The 15,931-nt window shown below is 39.2% G+C and overlaps 1 protein-coding gene across 38 annotated transcripts in view; it reads right to left on the reverse strand.

Annotated features, from left to right (window-relative positions):
• The window catches only part of DTNB (dystrobrevin beta), a 318,860-nt gene that overhangs the window by 240,416 nt on the left and 62,513 nt on the right, over positions 1–15,931 (reverse strand). For all 38 annotated transcript variants that reach the window (XM_074395059.1, XM_074395056.1, XM_074395051.1 and 35 more), the window contains exon 4: positions 12,859–13,072. Coding sequence is in view for 36 of the 38 variants with exons in the window: in XM_039477463.2 (XP_039333397.1) it covers positions 12,859–13,072 (214 nt within the window). In the remaining 2 variants the exon portion in view is untranslated. The remainder of the gene's footprint in view (positions 1–12,858; positions 13,073–15,931) is intronic.

Here is a 15,931-nt window from a genome sequence, read left to right on the forward strand (position 1 = left end):
ATTTTTCCCTTGAAAAAGAAAAAAACCTTAGCTTGCTCCTTTCTCTCAACTGACTGCTTTGCAGGCCAAGCGTCAGCAGTTACTCCTCTGCGCTGAATGCTTTTCTTGGCATTGAAACCTCTCAGTCTACGTTAAGCCTAACTTCCTACAACTGCCTGCAAACAAGGCCAAGAGGAAGCATTGCCTTTGCTTTTCTCATGTTGCTTTAGAGCCCCAGCATTCTTCCTCTACAACTAGAGGCAAGCAGAGAGAAAACTGCAGCTACTCCGCACCCTGATACCGCATGATTCTGTTCTTGATCCAACTGATTCTTTCTTCTTGGAAGAACTCATTCTTGATCCTTCCCACCAGATACCTGAAAATTGTCTGTGTATACTGGTCAAATGACACTTAAAACTGAATAATTAGCTACCCCTGGCCAGGGCACAAACAACCTCACAAATGTCCATGTTTTCACTACTTCCAATTCAAAATCCAAGTTTATACCAGAATTGACTCCTTCAAACAAGATTTGGAAAAGATATTTAACCTGGTTTCATCACAAATAATGTAACTCACTTCAAATCTGGCCTATGACAGCTATAGAGTTGATTGGTATAGGTCAACATTTGAAATACAACACAATTAACAGTGAATACTAACGTCTACATCAAGACACTAAGATGAAAAGATAAGCAGGTAATATTTGTTGAGACGATAGGACAGAAGAAACTTGTTATTTTAACCCCACTCAAATAGAAGCCCTCCAGGTAATGTCCTCCTTCAGTCAAGGACATGATGATTCTCTTCATCAGCCTTCTCTGCATGATTCATTTCCATAGCCCTATCATTTTACAGTCTGACAATAAATGATGCACATGACTTCTAAAAAGAGTTCTTATTATCCAACACTGAGAAAACACCATTATTAGCTCTGTGCCAAGCTAAGCAGACAGTGAGTCACCCTGAATAAACGCTGTTATGTTTTAACATGCAGCTACCTTCAGAAGCCTCTGCAGTCCCCACCTGTTCCCTGTGGATGGGAAATCATTCGCTTCACTTCAATAAGGCCTCAAATTCTGCCTTTCAATATTTAAAACTAACCTAATCTGGATGATGTTTCTAGCTTTACACTATCTAGTAGGAGTTTGCTATTCAAATTAATACTTTTGAAAACAAGACTACGGGGAGTATTTTGTACTTAGGAAAACAAGCTGTTTCTACCTCTTTAGCAAATGATTGTGGATGCTAGCAACCATAAATTTCTCACATGAAAACAGACTTCAACTTCAGAAGCACTATTACCAGTCTGATTATCACATGTAGCTAAAAGTAATAAGAGCATCTCCCTTTGGTTTTCAAAAACTCGCATTTTGCCAATTAATCTTAATTTATAAAACTTCAGGGTGAATGGATCTTGCAATAATCAACTGCAAATCAAGAATCCATTTGGCAAATGTCAAACAGCTTAATCAAGTAAAATCAACTTGGAATATTATTTAATTTTATCACAATCAGAATGCCTGCTGCTTTTCATTTCAATGTTATAAACATTTATAAATAATCTAGCGTTATACTAATTGAGGAATGAAAGAAATATAAAGCAGAATCTGTGCTCTCAAGGATTTCTGTTCCTTTTTGAACACTTAGGAAGCAGTTTACAACATTATGTAATTAAAGGGCAAAATAATAATATAAACAAGGACTGTAAGTCATCAAAGGGATGAAGATGGCATTGGTGATAGTAAGGCAGGCTAGTAGATAAAAACTTAAGTGAATCCTGAGAAACAGAAAATATTTGGACAGAAGAAAAGGAGACTGGGTAATCCCAGATAGACATGGGAGTTGAAGGGGAACAGAACGCATGGCATCTGTCTAGGGAAAACGAGCACATCATGTTTTAAAAGAAGTGTCTCCAGGAGCGTAATAAGAGCTTGGCGTGGGCCTGTAGCTAAGCACTGTTATCATTAAACCAAACAGAGGGGTGTGAGCTTAATTCAAACCTACCGGGATTCTTTGAAGGTTTCTGAAGTGGGAAGTTACATGATGAAATAGTGTCTTAATCAGATTAATTTCAAAGTGAGGTACTGAATGGACAGGAGAAGTCTCTGTGAACTTGTTACTACTTCTCTCCTGTTTCAGAAAAAAACAAAGGCAAGGGGAAAAAAAACACACTCAGAAAAAGTATTTCTCCTGCCCTTCCTTTAAAAAAAAATAAAAAGAAAAGATGCACAAAAGAATAAACAAAAAAAAAATACTTCTGAAACATTAGCTAATGGTAAAACCCTTTATAAGTCTGCATATTTTGAATTCAGATTTTTGTTTGGAAAATTAGCACAAACTCATGACTTCTCCTGGGATAAAAGCTACAAGATAAAGAGAAGTGATGGATGGCCAGGTGTGGTGACTCATGCTTGTAATCCCAAGACTGTGGAAGATCGAGGCAGGAGAATCCCTTGAAGACAAGAGTTCAAGACCACCCTGGGCAACAAAGCAATACCCCATCTCTACACAAAATAAAAAATAAACTAATTAGCCTGTTCACACTGAGAAACAGCTCTGAATTTTTAAAAAGAAAAAGAAAATAGCCAGGCATGATGGTAGGCACCCAGTATTTCTAGCTACTCCAGAGACTGAGGCAGGAGGATCATTTGAGCCCAGGAGTTTGAAGCTGCAGTGAGCTATGATCACGCCACTGCACTCCAGCCTGGGTGACAGAGAGAGACCTTGCCTCTTAAAAAAAATAATAAACTTAAATGTGCTACAGCAGTGGAAAATTTTCTCACTCAGCACTAGGACTCTGATCTTACTTGGCTGGCTTTTTTCTTATCATCCTGAATCCTTCTAAAAACAAGCAGGGATGTAAATACTGTACACCAACACATGAAATGTCTGTGCCTCCCAGGAAATTACAGTTCTGTTTAAAAATCACTAATGAAGAAGACTGTAATCTAATATTATCTTTTTTCAGCAACATCCATTCCATAATGTGCTAGGCTGGGCAGATTCAGAATTTATGGAATACATTTGCTTTTATTTAAAATGGATTGTTTCTGCTTTGTTTCGTATTGTTTTGTTTTAAACATTCACTATTAAGAGGGAACAATACAACTTTTTTAACGTATTCAAATTAAACTGCTAAAACAACATTTTTAAATGGTTGTTAGCCACATTTGCAAACCACACAGGAATTTTTTTCATATAAATCCATCATATGTAAGTATCTTTATACCAAAGAAATCTTTCAATTGTTCAAATTAGCAAGAATATTTTCTACCAAGTGTTATTTTAGATGGTTAACAATAACCCTGGGCCTTTAAATGACATGTTCAAAACTGTATTTTGTATTTTTTAGATTTATATATATTTTACAGATTTTATCCAAACCTAGTTTCATTAGCTGTTATCTTTTTTTTTTTTTTTAACCAGTTTGTTACATTTTTAAATGAAATTTCATTGTTATCTCTGAAACAATACTTTGGTAAAGGCCACAGAGTCATTTGTAAAACAGAAATGGATGAAAAACATGAGGAAAAAATAAGATTCAAAAATCAGAAATAAAGTTGTAAGAGCAATTTGGCCAGATGTGGTGGCTAATGGCTGTATACAATCCCAGAACTTTGAGAGGCCAAAGCAGGTGGATCACTTGAGGCCAGGAGTTTGAGACCAGCCTGGCCAACATTGTAAAACTCCATCTCTACTGAAAATACAAAAATTAGCCAGGCGTGGTGGCATGCACCTGTCATTCTAGCTACCCGGGAGGCTGAGGCATGAGAATCACTTGAATCCAGGAGGCAGAGGTTGTAGTGAGCCAAGATTGCACCACTGCACTCCAGCCTGGACTATAGAAAAAAAATATGTGTGCATGTGTTTCTATCTTTGTACCCTGACTAGCATACCTTTATAATGGCCAGGAATGTCATGTTCAAATTTAGAACTGTAAGGCAGCCTATACTCCCATGTGGGAAGAATCTGATCCCCGATCCTTCCCACCTCCAGCACAGCCCATACTTCAAAGGACCATGCACACATGTGGACAATCTAGCCCACATGTCCAAGTTTGGCACACATTCTCAGCAAATGTCCACTCCTTCACTAGTCCTTAGACACAGGGATACAGCTACCTGGAAAAAAAAAAAACAAAGCAGGACAACATACACCAGGTTCAGAAGCATCAGTACTAGAACAAATGGACCAAGAATTTAAAAATAAGAATAAACATGTTTAAAAAGACGACATAAAACAAGAGCCACAAATCCCAAAAAAGAATAAATCAGATATATATTACATATGGAAAATACAGTAGCAATAGCTAAAGAAATAGATGAAAGCCAGGCACGGTGGCTCACACCTGTAATCCCAGCACTTTGGGAGGCTGAGGTGGGTGGATCACCTGAGGTTGGGAGTTGGAGACCAGCCTGACCAACATGGAGAAACCCCATCTCCACTAAAAATACAAATGAGCCAGGTGTGGTGGTGGGCGCCTGTAATCCCAGCTACTGAGGAGGCTGAGGCAAGAGAACTGCTTGAACTCAGGAGGTGGAGGTTGTGGTGAGCCGAGATCACACCATTGCACTCCAGCCTGGGCAACAAGAGTGAAACTCCGTCTCAAAAACAAAAAAAGAAATAACAGATGGAATAAACAGCAGAATGGCTCCAGAGGAAGAACAAATTAATGAGCAGAAAGACAGATCAGCAAACTCTTCTGAAAGGAAACAAAGTCAAATAAATTAAGCCATATGTGAGGAACATTAATAGATAAAGAGGAGGCCGGGCGCGGTGGCTCAAGCCTGTAATCCCAGCACTTTGGGAGGCTGAGGCGGGTGGATCACGAAGTCAAGAGATCGAGACCATCCTGGTCAACATGGTGAAACCCCGTCTCTACTAAAGATACAAAAAATTAGCTGGGCATGGTGGCGCGTGCCTGTAATCCCAACTACTCAGGAGGCTGAGGCAGGAGAATTGCTTGAACCCCGGAGGCAGAGGTTGCGGTGAGCCGAGATCGCGCCATTGCACTCCAGCCTGGGTAACAAGAGCGAAACTCCGTCTCAAAAAAAAAAAAAATAGATAAAGAGGAAAGAAATAGAAATGCCCTCAGCAAACTGACACAAGAGCAGAAAATCAAACACCGTATATTCTCGCTCATAGGCGGGTGTTGAACAATGAGAACACATGGACACAGGGAGGGGAGCACTACACACTGGGGTCCGTTGGGGGGAAATGGGGGAGGGGCGGGGGGTGGGGAGGTGGGAAGAGATAGCATGGGGAGAAATGACAGATACAGGTGAGGGGACGGAAGGCAGCAAAGCACACTGCCATGTGTGTACCTATGCAACAATCTTGCATGTTCATCACATGTACCCCAAAACCTAAAATGCAATAAAAAAAAAAAAAAGAAAAAAAAAAAAAAAAAAAAAAGAAATAGAAATGCCAAGAGTCAAAAAAAGAGAAAACAAGAACAGAGGAAGTATTTGAAGAAATAATGAGTTTCTGGTAACAGCACACTAGGTGGTTCAGATCAACTCTTCCTCTGAGCAAAAAAGAAAAGATGGGGAAAGTTTTTTAAGATCTCCTTGAACAGACATTATTGAGAACTAACCAAGTGAAGTTACCCAATGCTGGAGAGGCTCGATGCCCAGGGAGGTGAGTGCAATGGATGAAATCCATGCAAGTGATTGGATTCCAGAGGGGGAAGCAAAATTGTTGAAGAATAGAGTAACTCGTTGATGGTATGGAGGGCAAGGAGAAAGACATGGAGGCTTGGACCGGCCGAGGCAGAAGGGGGCCCTTGGCAGGACGTGTGTTTCTGCTTACCCTACTCTCCTATTATCTTGGGCTGAGAGCCCAAAGGCTTAACCTAAAGGTAACAGTATCCAGAGGTAAAGAGGTCCTCACAGGCACTGAATCAGAGACTGAACTGAGGTGATCCTGGATTGTTAAGGTCTCTAGGCACCTGGCAGAAGCAAACATATGTCCTCTCTGGAAGAAACGTTATCCTAGGCCTCAAATTACCCCTGCAAATCATTCTGCAACATAACGTCTGGTATATAATAAAAATAATTTTGCTATACAATGTTTGGCTATAACAAAAAATAAAAAGGCAAATAGGAAATAAAACATCATGAATGAAAACCAGAAACAACAAATAGTACAAAAAGAACCACAGGAAATCTAGATATTAATTTAAGTATAAACCAAAAATAAAATTCAAAGGTCCCCTGCAACCATCTGAGTGGACTCCCTCCTGGGCCACGGCACTCTAAAATTTCACCTGACAGACAGGTTCAGGCCATGGTGGGAAGTGGGGGATGGACATGCCTCATACCCCTCCAGCATTCACACCAACACAGACCTTAAGTCTGAGAAGAAACATCTACAGTCTCTTCTCTCTGAAGCCTGCTATTTGGAGGCTTCATCTGTGTGATAAAACCTAGCTCTCCACAACTCCGTATCAGAACTCTTTCAACCAACTGCCAATCAGAATATGTTTAAATCTACCCATGACCTGGAAGCTTCCTGTCCCTCTTCAAGTGGTCCCACCCTTCCAGATCACACCAAGGTAAATCTACATGTACTTCATTGATGTATCATGTCTTCCTAAAATGCTGTAATAAAACCAAGCTGTACTCTGACCACCCTGGGCACATGTTGTCAGAATCTCCTGGGGCCGTATTATGGATGTGTCTTTAACCTTGAAAATATAAACTTCCCAAATTGAGACCTGTCTCAGGTATTGTAGGCTCTGATAAGCATAGATTTTAAAATAACTGTTTACTATATTTAAGGAATAAGAGAAAGAATGAGTTATTTGGTAGAGAACTGGAAATCAAAACAATTTTTAAAAATCTATCATATATAAATGTTTAAACTAAAAAACAAAATCATTAAAATTAAGAACCTGGTAGGTTTGGGGCTGGGCGTGGTGGCTCATACCTGTAATCCCAGTACTTTGGGAGGCCAAGGCAGGCGGATCACCTGACCTTGGGAGTTTGAGACCAGCCTGGACAACACAGTGAAACTCCATCTCTACTAAAATACAAAAAATTAGCAGGGTGTGGCAGTGTGCACCTGTAATCCCAGCTACTTAGGAAGCTGAGGCAGCAGAATCACTTGAACCCGGGAGGTGGAAGTTGTGGTGAGCCAAGATTGCACCATTGCATTCCAGCCTGGGCAAGAGGAGCAAAACGCCATCTTGTAAATAAATAAATAAGTAAATAAATAAATTTTTTTTTTTTAAGTAAAAGAACCTGGTGGGTTTGTGAGCAGATTAGTCATTGGCAAAAAGAGAATAAGTAAATTGGAAGACATATTATAGGATAAACTACAGAGAACAAAGCCCAGAATGAAAAACTGATACCAAATTCACAAAAGATAGAAAAACTGAGGAGACAGCAAGGGGCATACTATACATTTATTTAAAGTCTCAGAACAATATTATGTGGTAATAGATTTTTTTTAAATAATAAAGTCTCAGAAGAGAGGAGAGTATTGGGAATAAACAATGTATGAAGAGAAAGAGTGAGAATTTTAAAAAACAGATAACACATATCAAACCACACGTATAAAAAGCTCAATGAACAACAAGCAGGATAAATACAAAGAAAGTCACACCATGACTTACCATGGTAACACTGTTTAAAACCAGAAACACAAAGAAAATCTTAAAAGTTGCCACAGGACATGAAGAGATTACCAGCAAAGATTACACCTGCAATTCACTTCTCAATAGAAATAATGAAAACAAATGGATATTGGAACAACATTCTTAAAATGTTGAAAGAAAAATACTGTCGCCGGGCCTGGTGGCTCATGCCTGTAATCCACACACTTTGGAGCCCAAGGTGAACGGATCACCTGAGGTCGGGAGTTCAAGACCAGCCTGACAAACATGGTGAAACCCCGTCCTTAAAAAAAAAGAAAAACATTGTCAATGAAGAACTGTACACTGAGTAAAAATACTCTTAAAGAATGAAGGTGAAATTTTCTAACAAACACTAAGCTAATGTTGTTAGCCACATTTGTAGGTCACAATCTGCTTGCACAAAGGAAATACCAAAGCATATTATTCTTCAAGCAGAGGGAAAATAACTCTGACGGAAGCTTGAAGATGCAAGAGGGAATGAAAAACAACAAAACTATCCTCTCCTGTCTTATCCCACTGACCTGCACCTAAAGTGAACATCCTGATTTTGTCAAGGACAGAGATTCTGCAAGCCAGGGTCAATGTTCAAGATTCTGGGTTAGCATGTGCATGAATGTTTATTATTTCTAGGAATGAATGAATAAATGAAGGAAGAAAGAGTACACGCACAAAGATCAGTCAGAAGTCATGGCAGTAGTTCAGGGGAAAAAGGAAGATGGTCTGGGATGGTAGCAATGCAGATGGAGAGAAGCAGATAGATTTGAGAGATATTCGAGAGGCAGAAAGGACAGACCTTGGCAACCAACTGGGTGTGGGACTGAGGTAGAAAGAAGAGTTATAAATGATTCTCAGGTTTCAGGTTTAAGTAACTGGGTGGCTGGTGAGGCCACTCAATGAGAAAGGGACTACCACAAGTGTATGATGCTCTTCATGAAATGCATGGTGAACAAGGGCGTCTCCTCGTATCTAATCCATCCCCCATATACGGCACCATGGGGTCAGGGTAAGAATTAAACCACTCTCTGCTCCAGAGGCACAAATTCTGATCTGTTTGAGCTATAAAGCCTAACACCTACATATACCTGGCAAAGTACATAGTTCTGGAGGAAGACTTGGGTACTTTTGCTTGGTGTTCAAAGAAGCCAACTCTTCCTTAACCTCAACTTCAAAGAGGAGGCATTTAGTAGTAGCTGCTCACAGGTATTTTGTGAAGTCAGCCTAAGGATAGAGCTGATATAAGTAGAGGGCAAAGCCACTCAAAGAAATGAAGCCAGAGCGCTAATGCAACCAAGATCAGGGGCTGGCCTGCCTCTGGACCCCTCAGTTTGTCAGCCTGTACCCATATTCTTATTTAAAAAGGCCAGGAGGGTAGGCTTTCTACTACTTACAGCTAAAGACACTGAAGTAATACCAAGGTTAGAAATAGAAAGCGGATTCGTAAGTAACAAACCTTCAAGTGTGAAAATGGCTCAGCTGCAGCAGAGTAAAGACTCCCTCTTGCTGGGAATTTGGATATCCTTACTATATTGGTTAAAGAACCTTTATGACTACCAATAATATTGTGCTGGAGAACCTGAGAGAGAAAAAGTGCAGCTAGCAGTGTTTTCACAACTCCTTGTAGCTTTCACTAAGATCCTGTACCCAGGGGTTTTGTAAATACTGGTCTCTGTGCTTTTCTTTCTTTCTTTCTTTCTTTTTTAATTTTCCGGAAGCCTGAAATTTCAAAGTGAAGTCTCTGTCCTTTTCAATGCTTTTAATTATCAAAATATAACACATTCAGAACTCTCAGTATTAAAAAATTAGGTCTTAATACTTAAGGAAAAGTTTTAGACCCTATTTGTTCCTGATTGTTGTTTTAGGATCTCATACTCTATTATAACAATCAGAAATCATCTGGCCAAATACAAGGACTATAAATTTGGAGGTGAGAGATTAAATAATTTTTGCTTTCAAATTTTAACCTTATGGAATTATGAAATACAAAGGCAGGATGGATCGATTAAAATAAATAACTAAGTATTCTATAGATGAAAAGAACTCACCAGCCTAAGTAATAAAGTGGCCAATCAATAAAAAGACTAACATTTAAAGTATTTAACAACAAAATGTCCTGGTTTTCAAAAATGAAATTCTGATAATCAGATTCTTTCTTTTTTTCCAACACAAGAAGGTCAATTTTAAACTTCTAGATAGCCAAATAAGCTCTTGTCATATAAAGGTTTCAAGGTTAGTAAAGATGTGATCATTTATTCTGATACCACGGTAAATGTTTTAAACAAATCAAAGTGAAAATTACCCAACTCACTAATAACATACCATATCCCTTACTCTTCTTAACTCACTCATCTTTTTTTTTTTTTTAACTAGTTATTTTCAGTGTGTGTTTCTACTCATCTGCCTTCATCTGATTCACTGTCCACTTATTCTCATAGTCTCTCTGTATGTGTCTAGTCCTCTCTGAATATGAACCAGGGTATCTTTGTACCTTCTGTTTCTAAGTTTGGTCTTCCCATTGTCCCTTTTACTATCTCTGCCCTCTTCCTTCCCCTTCCTTCTTTAGCCATATGCTATAACCTGAATGTCTGTGCTCCCCTAAAATTTGTATGTTGAAATCCTAACCCCCAAGGTACAGTATTAGAAGGTAGGACCTTCAAAGATGATTAGGTCATGAGGGTGTCCTCATGAATGAAATTAGCACCCTTATAAAAGAGGTTCCAGAGAACTCCTTTGCCCCCTTTGTCACATGAGGATACCACAAAAAGGTGCCGTCTAGGAGCCAGAAAGCAGGCCCTCCCCACACACAGAATCTGCCTTGATCCTGAACTTCCCAGCCTCCAGAACTGCAAGAAATAAATGTGTGTTGTTTATAGAGTGCCCAGTTTATGGCATTTTGTTAGAGCAGCCAAGTGGACTAAGACGCCACAGTATTTAACTTATTTAACATGATTATGGAATCCAAGGTTTTCATCTCTGCTTGACCATTTGTAGACAGTAAGATGGTTTTTATTTCTGACTTTAAAAAATATCATTTCTTGAGTTAGTTTGCGTTGTGTGATCCTTGAATTGATTTACTGAATGAGTCAGTGTCATGATAAGGTGCTGCTTACCATAGAATAACAATTTTTACTAAGGGTTTTGAAACAAAAAGCTAGTTCTTGGGCAGGAAAAAATTTACCTATGGAGTCACTAACTTAAATTACTAAAAAATGGCATTAGAATCCTGGGACTTATGCCACTTACACAGTCTTATTTTTAAAATTCAGATTTCTGCCGGGCGCAATGTTGCACACCTGTAATGCCAGCTACTAGAGAGGCTGGAAGGGAAGATTGTTTGAGCTCAGCCTGGGAAACACAGCAAGAACCTATCTGAAAAAAAAAAATTTAAATTTCTTTAAATAATTTTCTGTTAAATGGATACAAGGTCTAATTTGATAATGGCTTATAAAAATGTTGTGAATTTAGTGAGTGCTTAAATTATGACTTGGCTTTGACATTTCCATAGTTTTACTGCTAATTTACAGACTCCTTACTATCATAAGATACAACTAAAAGAATTTTACAACTATATGTACCCAAAGAAGGTCTACAGACAGCAAAAAATGAAGCAGAGACAATTAATCCATTCAAATCAGATGGCCAAGAGGATAGCAAATATCAGAAACTAGAATTCTTGGTTCATAGAACATCACCATTTAACCTCTGTACTTCCACAATCATAAATCTGTGCTTTACAATTTTTTCATTTCATTCTTTACAATACCAACTTACTTCTCTATAAATGCAAGTACAGCAAATCATTTCTCTTTTAATTAGAGTACATTTAAATAGCTTTCTTCTTTTGTTTTAAGATCTACTAAACTATGTTCTGCAGGGAAAAAATTTAAAATAGGTTCCTAGACATAAAGAGAAAATCAATTTGGCTGGGTGCAGTGGCTCATGCCTGTAATCCCAGAACTTTGGGAGGCTGAGCGGGTAGATCACCTGAGGTCAGAAGTTCGAGAGTAGCCTGACCAACATGGAGAAACCCCAACTCTACTAAAAATACAAAATTAGGCCAGGCACAGTGGCTCACACCTATAATTCCAGCACTTTGGGAGCCGAGGCAGGTGGATCACGAGGTCAAGAGATCAAGACCATCCTGGTCAACATGGTGAAACCCTGTCTCTACTAAAAATACACAAATTAAGCCGGGCGCGGTGGCTCAAGCCTATAATCCCAGCACTTTGGGAGGCTGAGGCGAGTGGATCACGAGGTCAAGAAATCGAGACCATCCGGTCAACATGGTGAAACTCCGTCTCTACTAAAAATACAAAGCATTAGCTGGGCATGGTGGCGCATGCCTGTAGTCCCAGCTACTCAGGAGGCTGAGGCAGGAGAATTGCCTGAACCCAGGAGATGGAGGTTGCGGTGAGCCGAGATCATGCCATTGCACTCCAGCCTGGGTAATGAGCGAAACTCCGTCTCAAAAAAAAAAAATACACAAATTAGCTGGGCATGGCGGCACACGCCTGTAGTCCCAGCTACTTGGGAGGCTGAGGCAGGAGAATTGCTTGAACCCAGGAGGCGGAGGTTGCGGTGAGCCAAGATCACGCCATCGCACTCCAGCCTGGGTAACAAGAGTGAAACTCCATCTCAAAAAAAAAATACAAAATTAGCCAGGTATGGTGGCGCGTGCCTGTAATCCCAGCTACTCAGGAGGCTGAGGCAGGAGAATCACTTGAACCCGGGAGGCAGAGGCTGCAGTGAGCCCAGATCACACCATTGCACTCCAGCCTGGGCAACAAGAGCGAAACTCCATCTCAAAAAAAAAAAAAAGAGAGAGAAAATTATAGTCCAATATTTGATATTACAGAGTAAAAAAAGATTAGCCTTCCTGAACAAACTATGCATAGAAAAAAAAAGAAAGAGCCTTAAAAGTCAAATAGAAAGCCCCATAAACAAATTTAAAACTTAGCTTTTTTCATGAGCTAGAGAACAGCTGTATTAAGGTGTCTGTAATTTTCCCAAACCATACATCTCAAATGTTGTGATTCTCCATAATATTCCAGAGTTTAATATATGCCACGCTCTAGGACAGTAAGTCACTACGAACCAGTTTCTAGAAGGGCTTACACTGAATAATTTCCCTTTTAACTGTGATTCTAAGTTGCCAGCCCTTAGCAAGGCAGTATGGAAGAAGAATGATTCAGAGACAGGTGTTCTTAAAATGAAGAAAGCAGGTAAGGGAAGGTACTAGCCTGTCATATGCAGCAATCATAAAGTTGAGGAGGAGGCTGATAGATTGTTCCACACTAATTTGGTGAGTAGAAGGAAGGCGCTTGTTCAACTGATAGTAGATGGAGGAGATGACAGTTTCCAGGCGGGACACACTGATCTCAGTGGCATGGTCCAGTGTATTAAGGCCATTGTCTCGAAAGGCTTCAATCATGTTCCAGATATCAACAAGATGAACTAAAAGACAAAGAAAATAAACTGTCAACAATTTTAAAGTGTGGTACTATATTCACAATAGGACTCTTAAATTTATCAACTAGTTCTTAAGTTTAAGAGAAGAAATCTTCTAGCCAACAATGAGGAAAAAAACATTCTGTGGTCAAATAAAGAACTTCAGTCCCAGATAACATCAAGGAGCCACCACAGCGGTAGGGGAAGGACCACTTCCAGACTTCACATGTAAATAGCCAGTATTTCACGTCTTTTCAAACAGCGACCCATGCAATTCCTAGCAATGGATAATTGGAGAAAAAAAGATCAAGAACTACTTATGAGAACTTCTACCCTTTTTGAAAATTTGCTGTATCATCTTGAATCACTTTATTATATTACTTTAGCTTAGCAAGTAAAGCAACAGTTTACGACTCAAACGTTATAACCCTAAGGAGAGAGAGAAATACAACTGCATTAAGTAAAATATTAACATGCTTTACAGGCGTAGCTCTCAACAACTCATAGCTCAGCCAAAAATAAATGTATCTATTGCATATTTCTCTATGATTTAAGAGGCTTTCTTTTAAATCTCATTTTCAGTAATAAAGTAGGCTGGGTATCTGGGTCTACACTCCTCTTGAAAAATGACAAAAATTCCTGGATGGAACATAAAAACAACTTCTTAAGTTCACCAAAAAAGTAAACAATACTCAACTAGACAGAAAAGAGACATTTCTTTGAAAGAAAAATAAGAATGACACCTGACTTCAAGCAAAAAAGGAGGCAGAAGTCTGCAAAATAATTTTAATGTACTGAAAAGAAATCAAAACCACCAACGAAATTATATACCTAGTATAAAAAAAAGCTTTCAGAAAAAAAGGTTCAATAAAGACACTTTCAAGTACACAAAACCTGAAAGTATACTTTCCAACACTGAAAAACTACGGGAAGAACTGAAATTAGGAAAATACAACTGATCAATCCAAAAGAAGGCAAGAAACACAGAACAAGTGGCACAAACAGAAAAAAAAAAAAAAAAAAAAATATGGCTGGTGTGGATCCAAATTTATCAGTTAATTACAATAACTATAAACATACTAACGTACCACTTAAAAGACAAAGACTGGCAAATTCACTTTTTTTTTTTTTTTTTTTTGAGACAGAGTTTCACTCTTGTTACCCAGGCTGGAGTGCAATGGCGCGATCTCGGCTCACCGCAACCTCCGCCTCCTGGGTTCAGGCAATTCTCCTGCCTCAGCCTCCTGAGTAGCTGGGATTACAGGCACATGCCACCATGCCCAGCTAATTTTTTGTATTTTTAATAGAGACGGGGTTACACCATGTTGACCAGGATGGTCTCGATCTCTCGACCTCGTGATCCACCCGCCTCGGCCTCCCAAAGTGCTGGGATTACAGGCGTGAGCCACCGCGCCTGGCCCCAAATTCACATTTTTAAATAATCAAACTATATGCTGTTTGCAAGGAATGTGTGTAAAACATAAAGACATCAAAAAGGTTTGAACATAAGTAGATGACAATTTCTAACCACAATAAAGGTGATGTTACTTTATTTGTAGCAGAAAAAAGGGGGGAGCTTGTAAAACCACATGATCAACTCAATACACATAGAAGTAGCATTTGGAAAAATCAAATATCCTTTCACAATAAAAACACAACAAACTAAAAATAGAAGAAAACTTCTAGCACTTTAGGAGGCCAAGGCAGGAGGATTCCCTGAGGTCAGGAGTTTGAGACCAGCCTGGTCAACAGGGGAAAACTCTGTCTCTACTAAAAAATACAAAAAAATTGGCTGGATGAGGTGACAGGCATCTATAATCCCAGCTACTCGGGAAGTTGAGGGAGGAGAATCACTCGAACCCAGGAGGCAGAGGTTGCAGTGAGCCAAGATCATGCCACTGCACTCCAGCATGGGCCACAGTGCAAGACTCCATCTCAAAAAAAAGGTGGCGGAGGGGGGATGAAGTACTGATACATTCTGCAATATGGATAAACCTTGAAAACATATTTTAAGTAAAAGATACCAGACAGGATAACATATTGTAAGATTCTATTTATACGAAATGTCCACATAGGCAAATCCGTTTTTCAAAAGTACATTAGTAGTTGCCAGAGATGGGAGATGAAAAGAATGTGGAGTGACTGTTAATGGGTATGTGGTTTATTACTGGGGTGATGAAAATGTTCTAGAATATGATAGTGATGATGGTTGTACAACTCTGGATACACTAAAAATCAATGAAAAGATTGGACACTCTTTAAAAGGGTGCATTTTGTAATATATGAATTTTATATATATTTTTTAGTGGTGGAACAAAACGCATTGTTAAAGATAAGGAGGGTCACCGAATAATGATATAAGTTTTAATTCATAGGAAAGATATAAGAGGCTTGGTGCAGTAGCTCATGTCTGTAATCCCACTCCTAGCTTCACCTGAAGCCAGGAGTTCATGACCAGGCTGAAGAACACAGCGGAACCCCATCTCCACAAAAAAATTTTTTTAAATAGCTAGGCGCAGTGGCGCATGCCTGTATCCTTAGCTACTGTGGAGGCTACAGCAGGAGGATCAGCCCAGGAGTTCAAGGCTTTGGTGAGCTATGATTGTGTTACTGCACTTCAACCTGAGTGACAAAGTGAGAAAGTGAGACTCTAGAGTCCAAAAAAATAAAAAGAAAAAGAAAAGAAAGAAAGAGGTAAGAACTTTATATTTATTTATACCTAATGAAATAGTCTCAAAACATACAAAACAAAAATAAACAGAACCTCAAAGGGACACAAAGGAATTCAGAAGCTTAGTCGGGGATATTAACTCACCTCTCTTAGTAAGTAATTGTGTAAATAAACACTCAAAAAGAACAGACATA

Source organism: Saimiri boliviensis, chromosome 1 (assembly GCF_048565385.1).
Source record: "Saimiri boliviensis isolate mSaiBol1 chromosome 1, mSaiBol1.pri, whole genome shotgun sequence".
Taxonomy (NCBI): Eukaryota; Metazoa; Chordata; class Mammalia; order Primates; family Cebidae; genus Saimiri; species Saimiri boliviensis.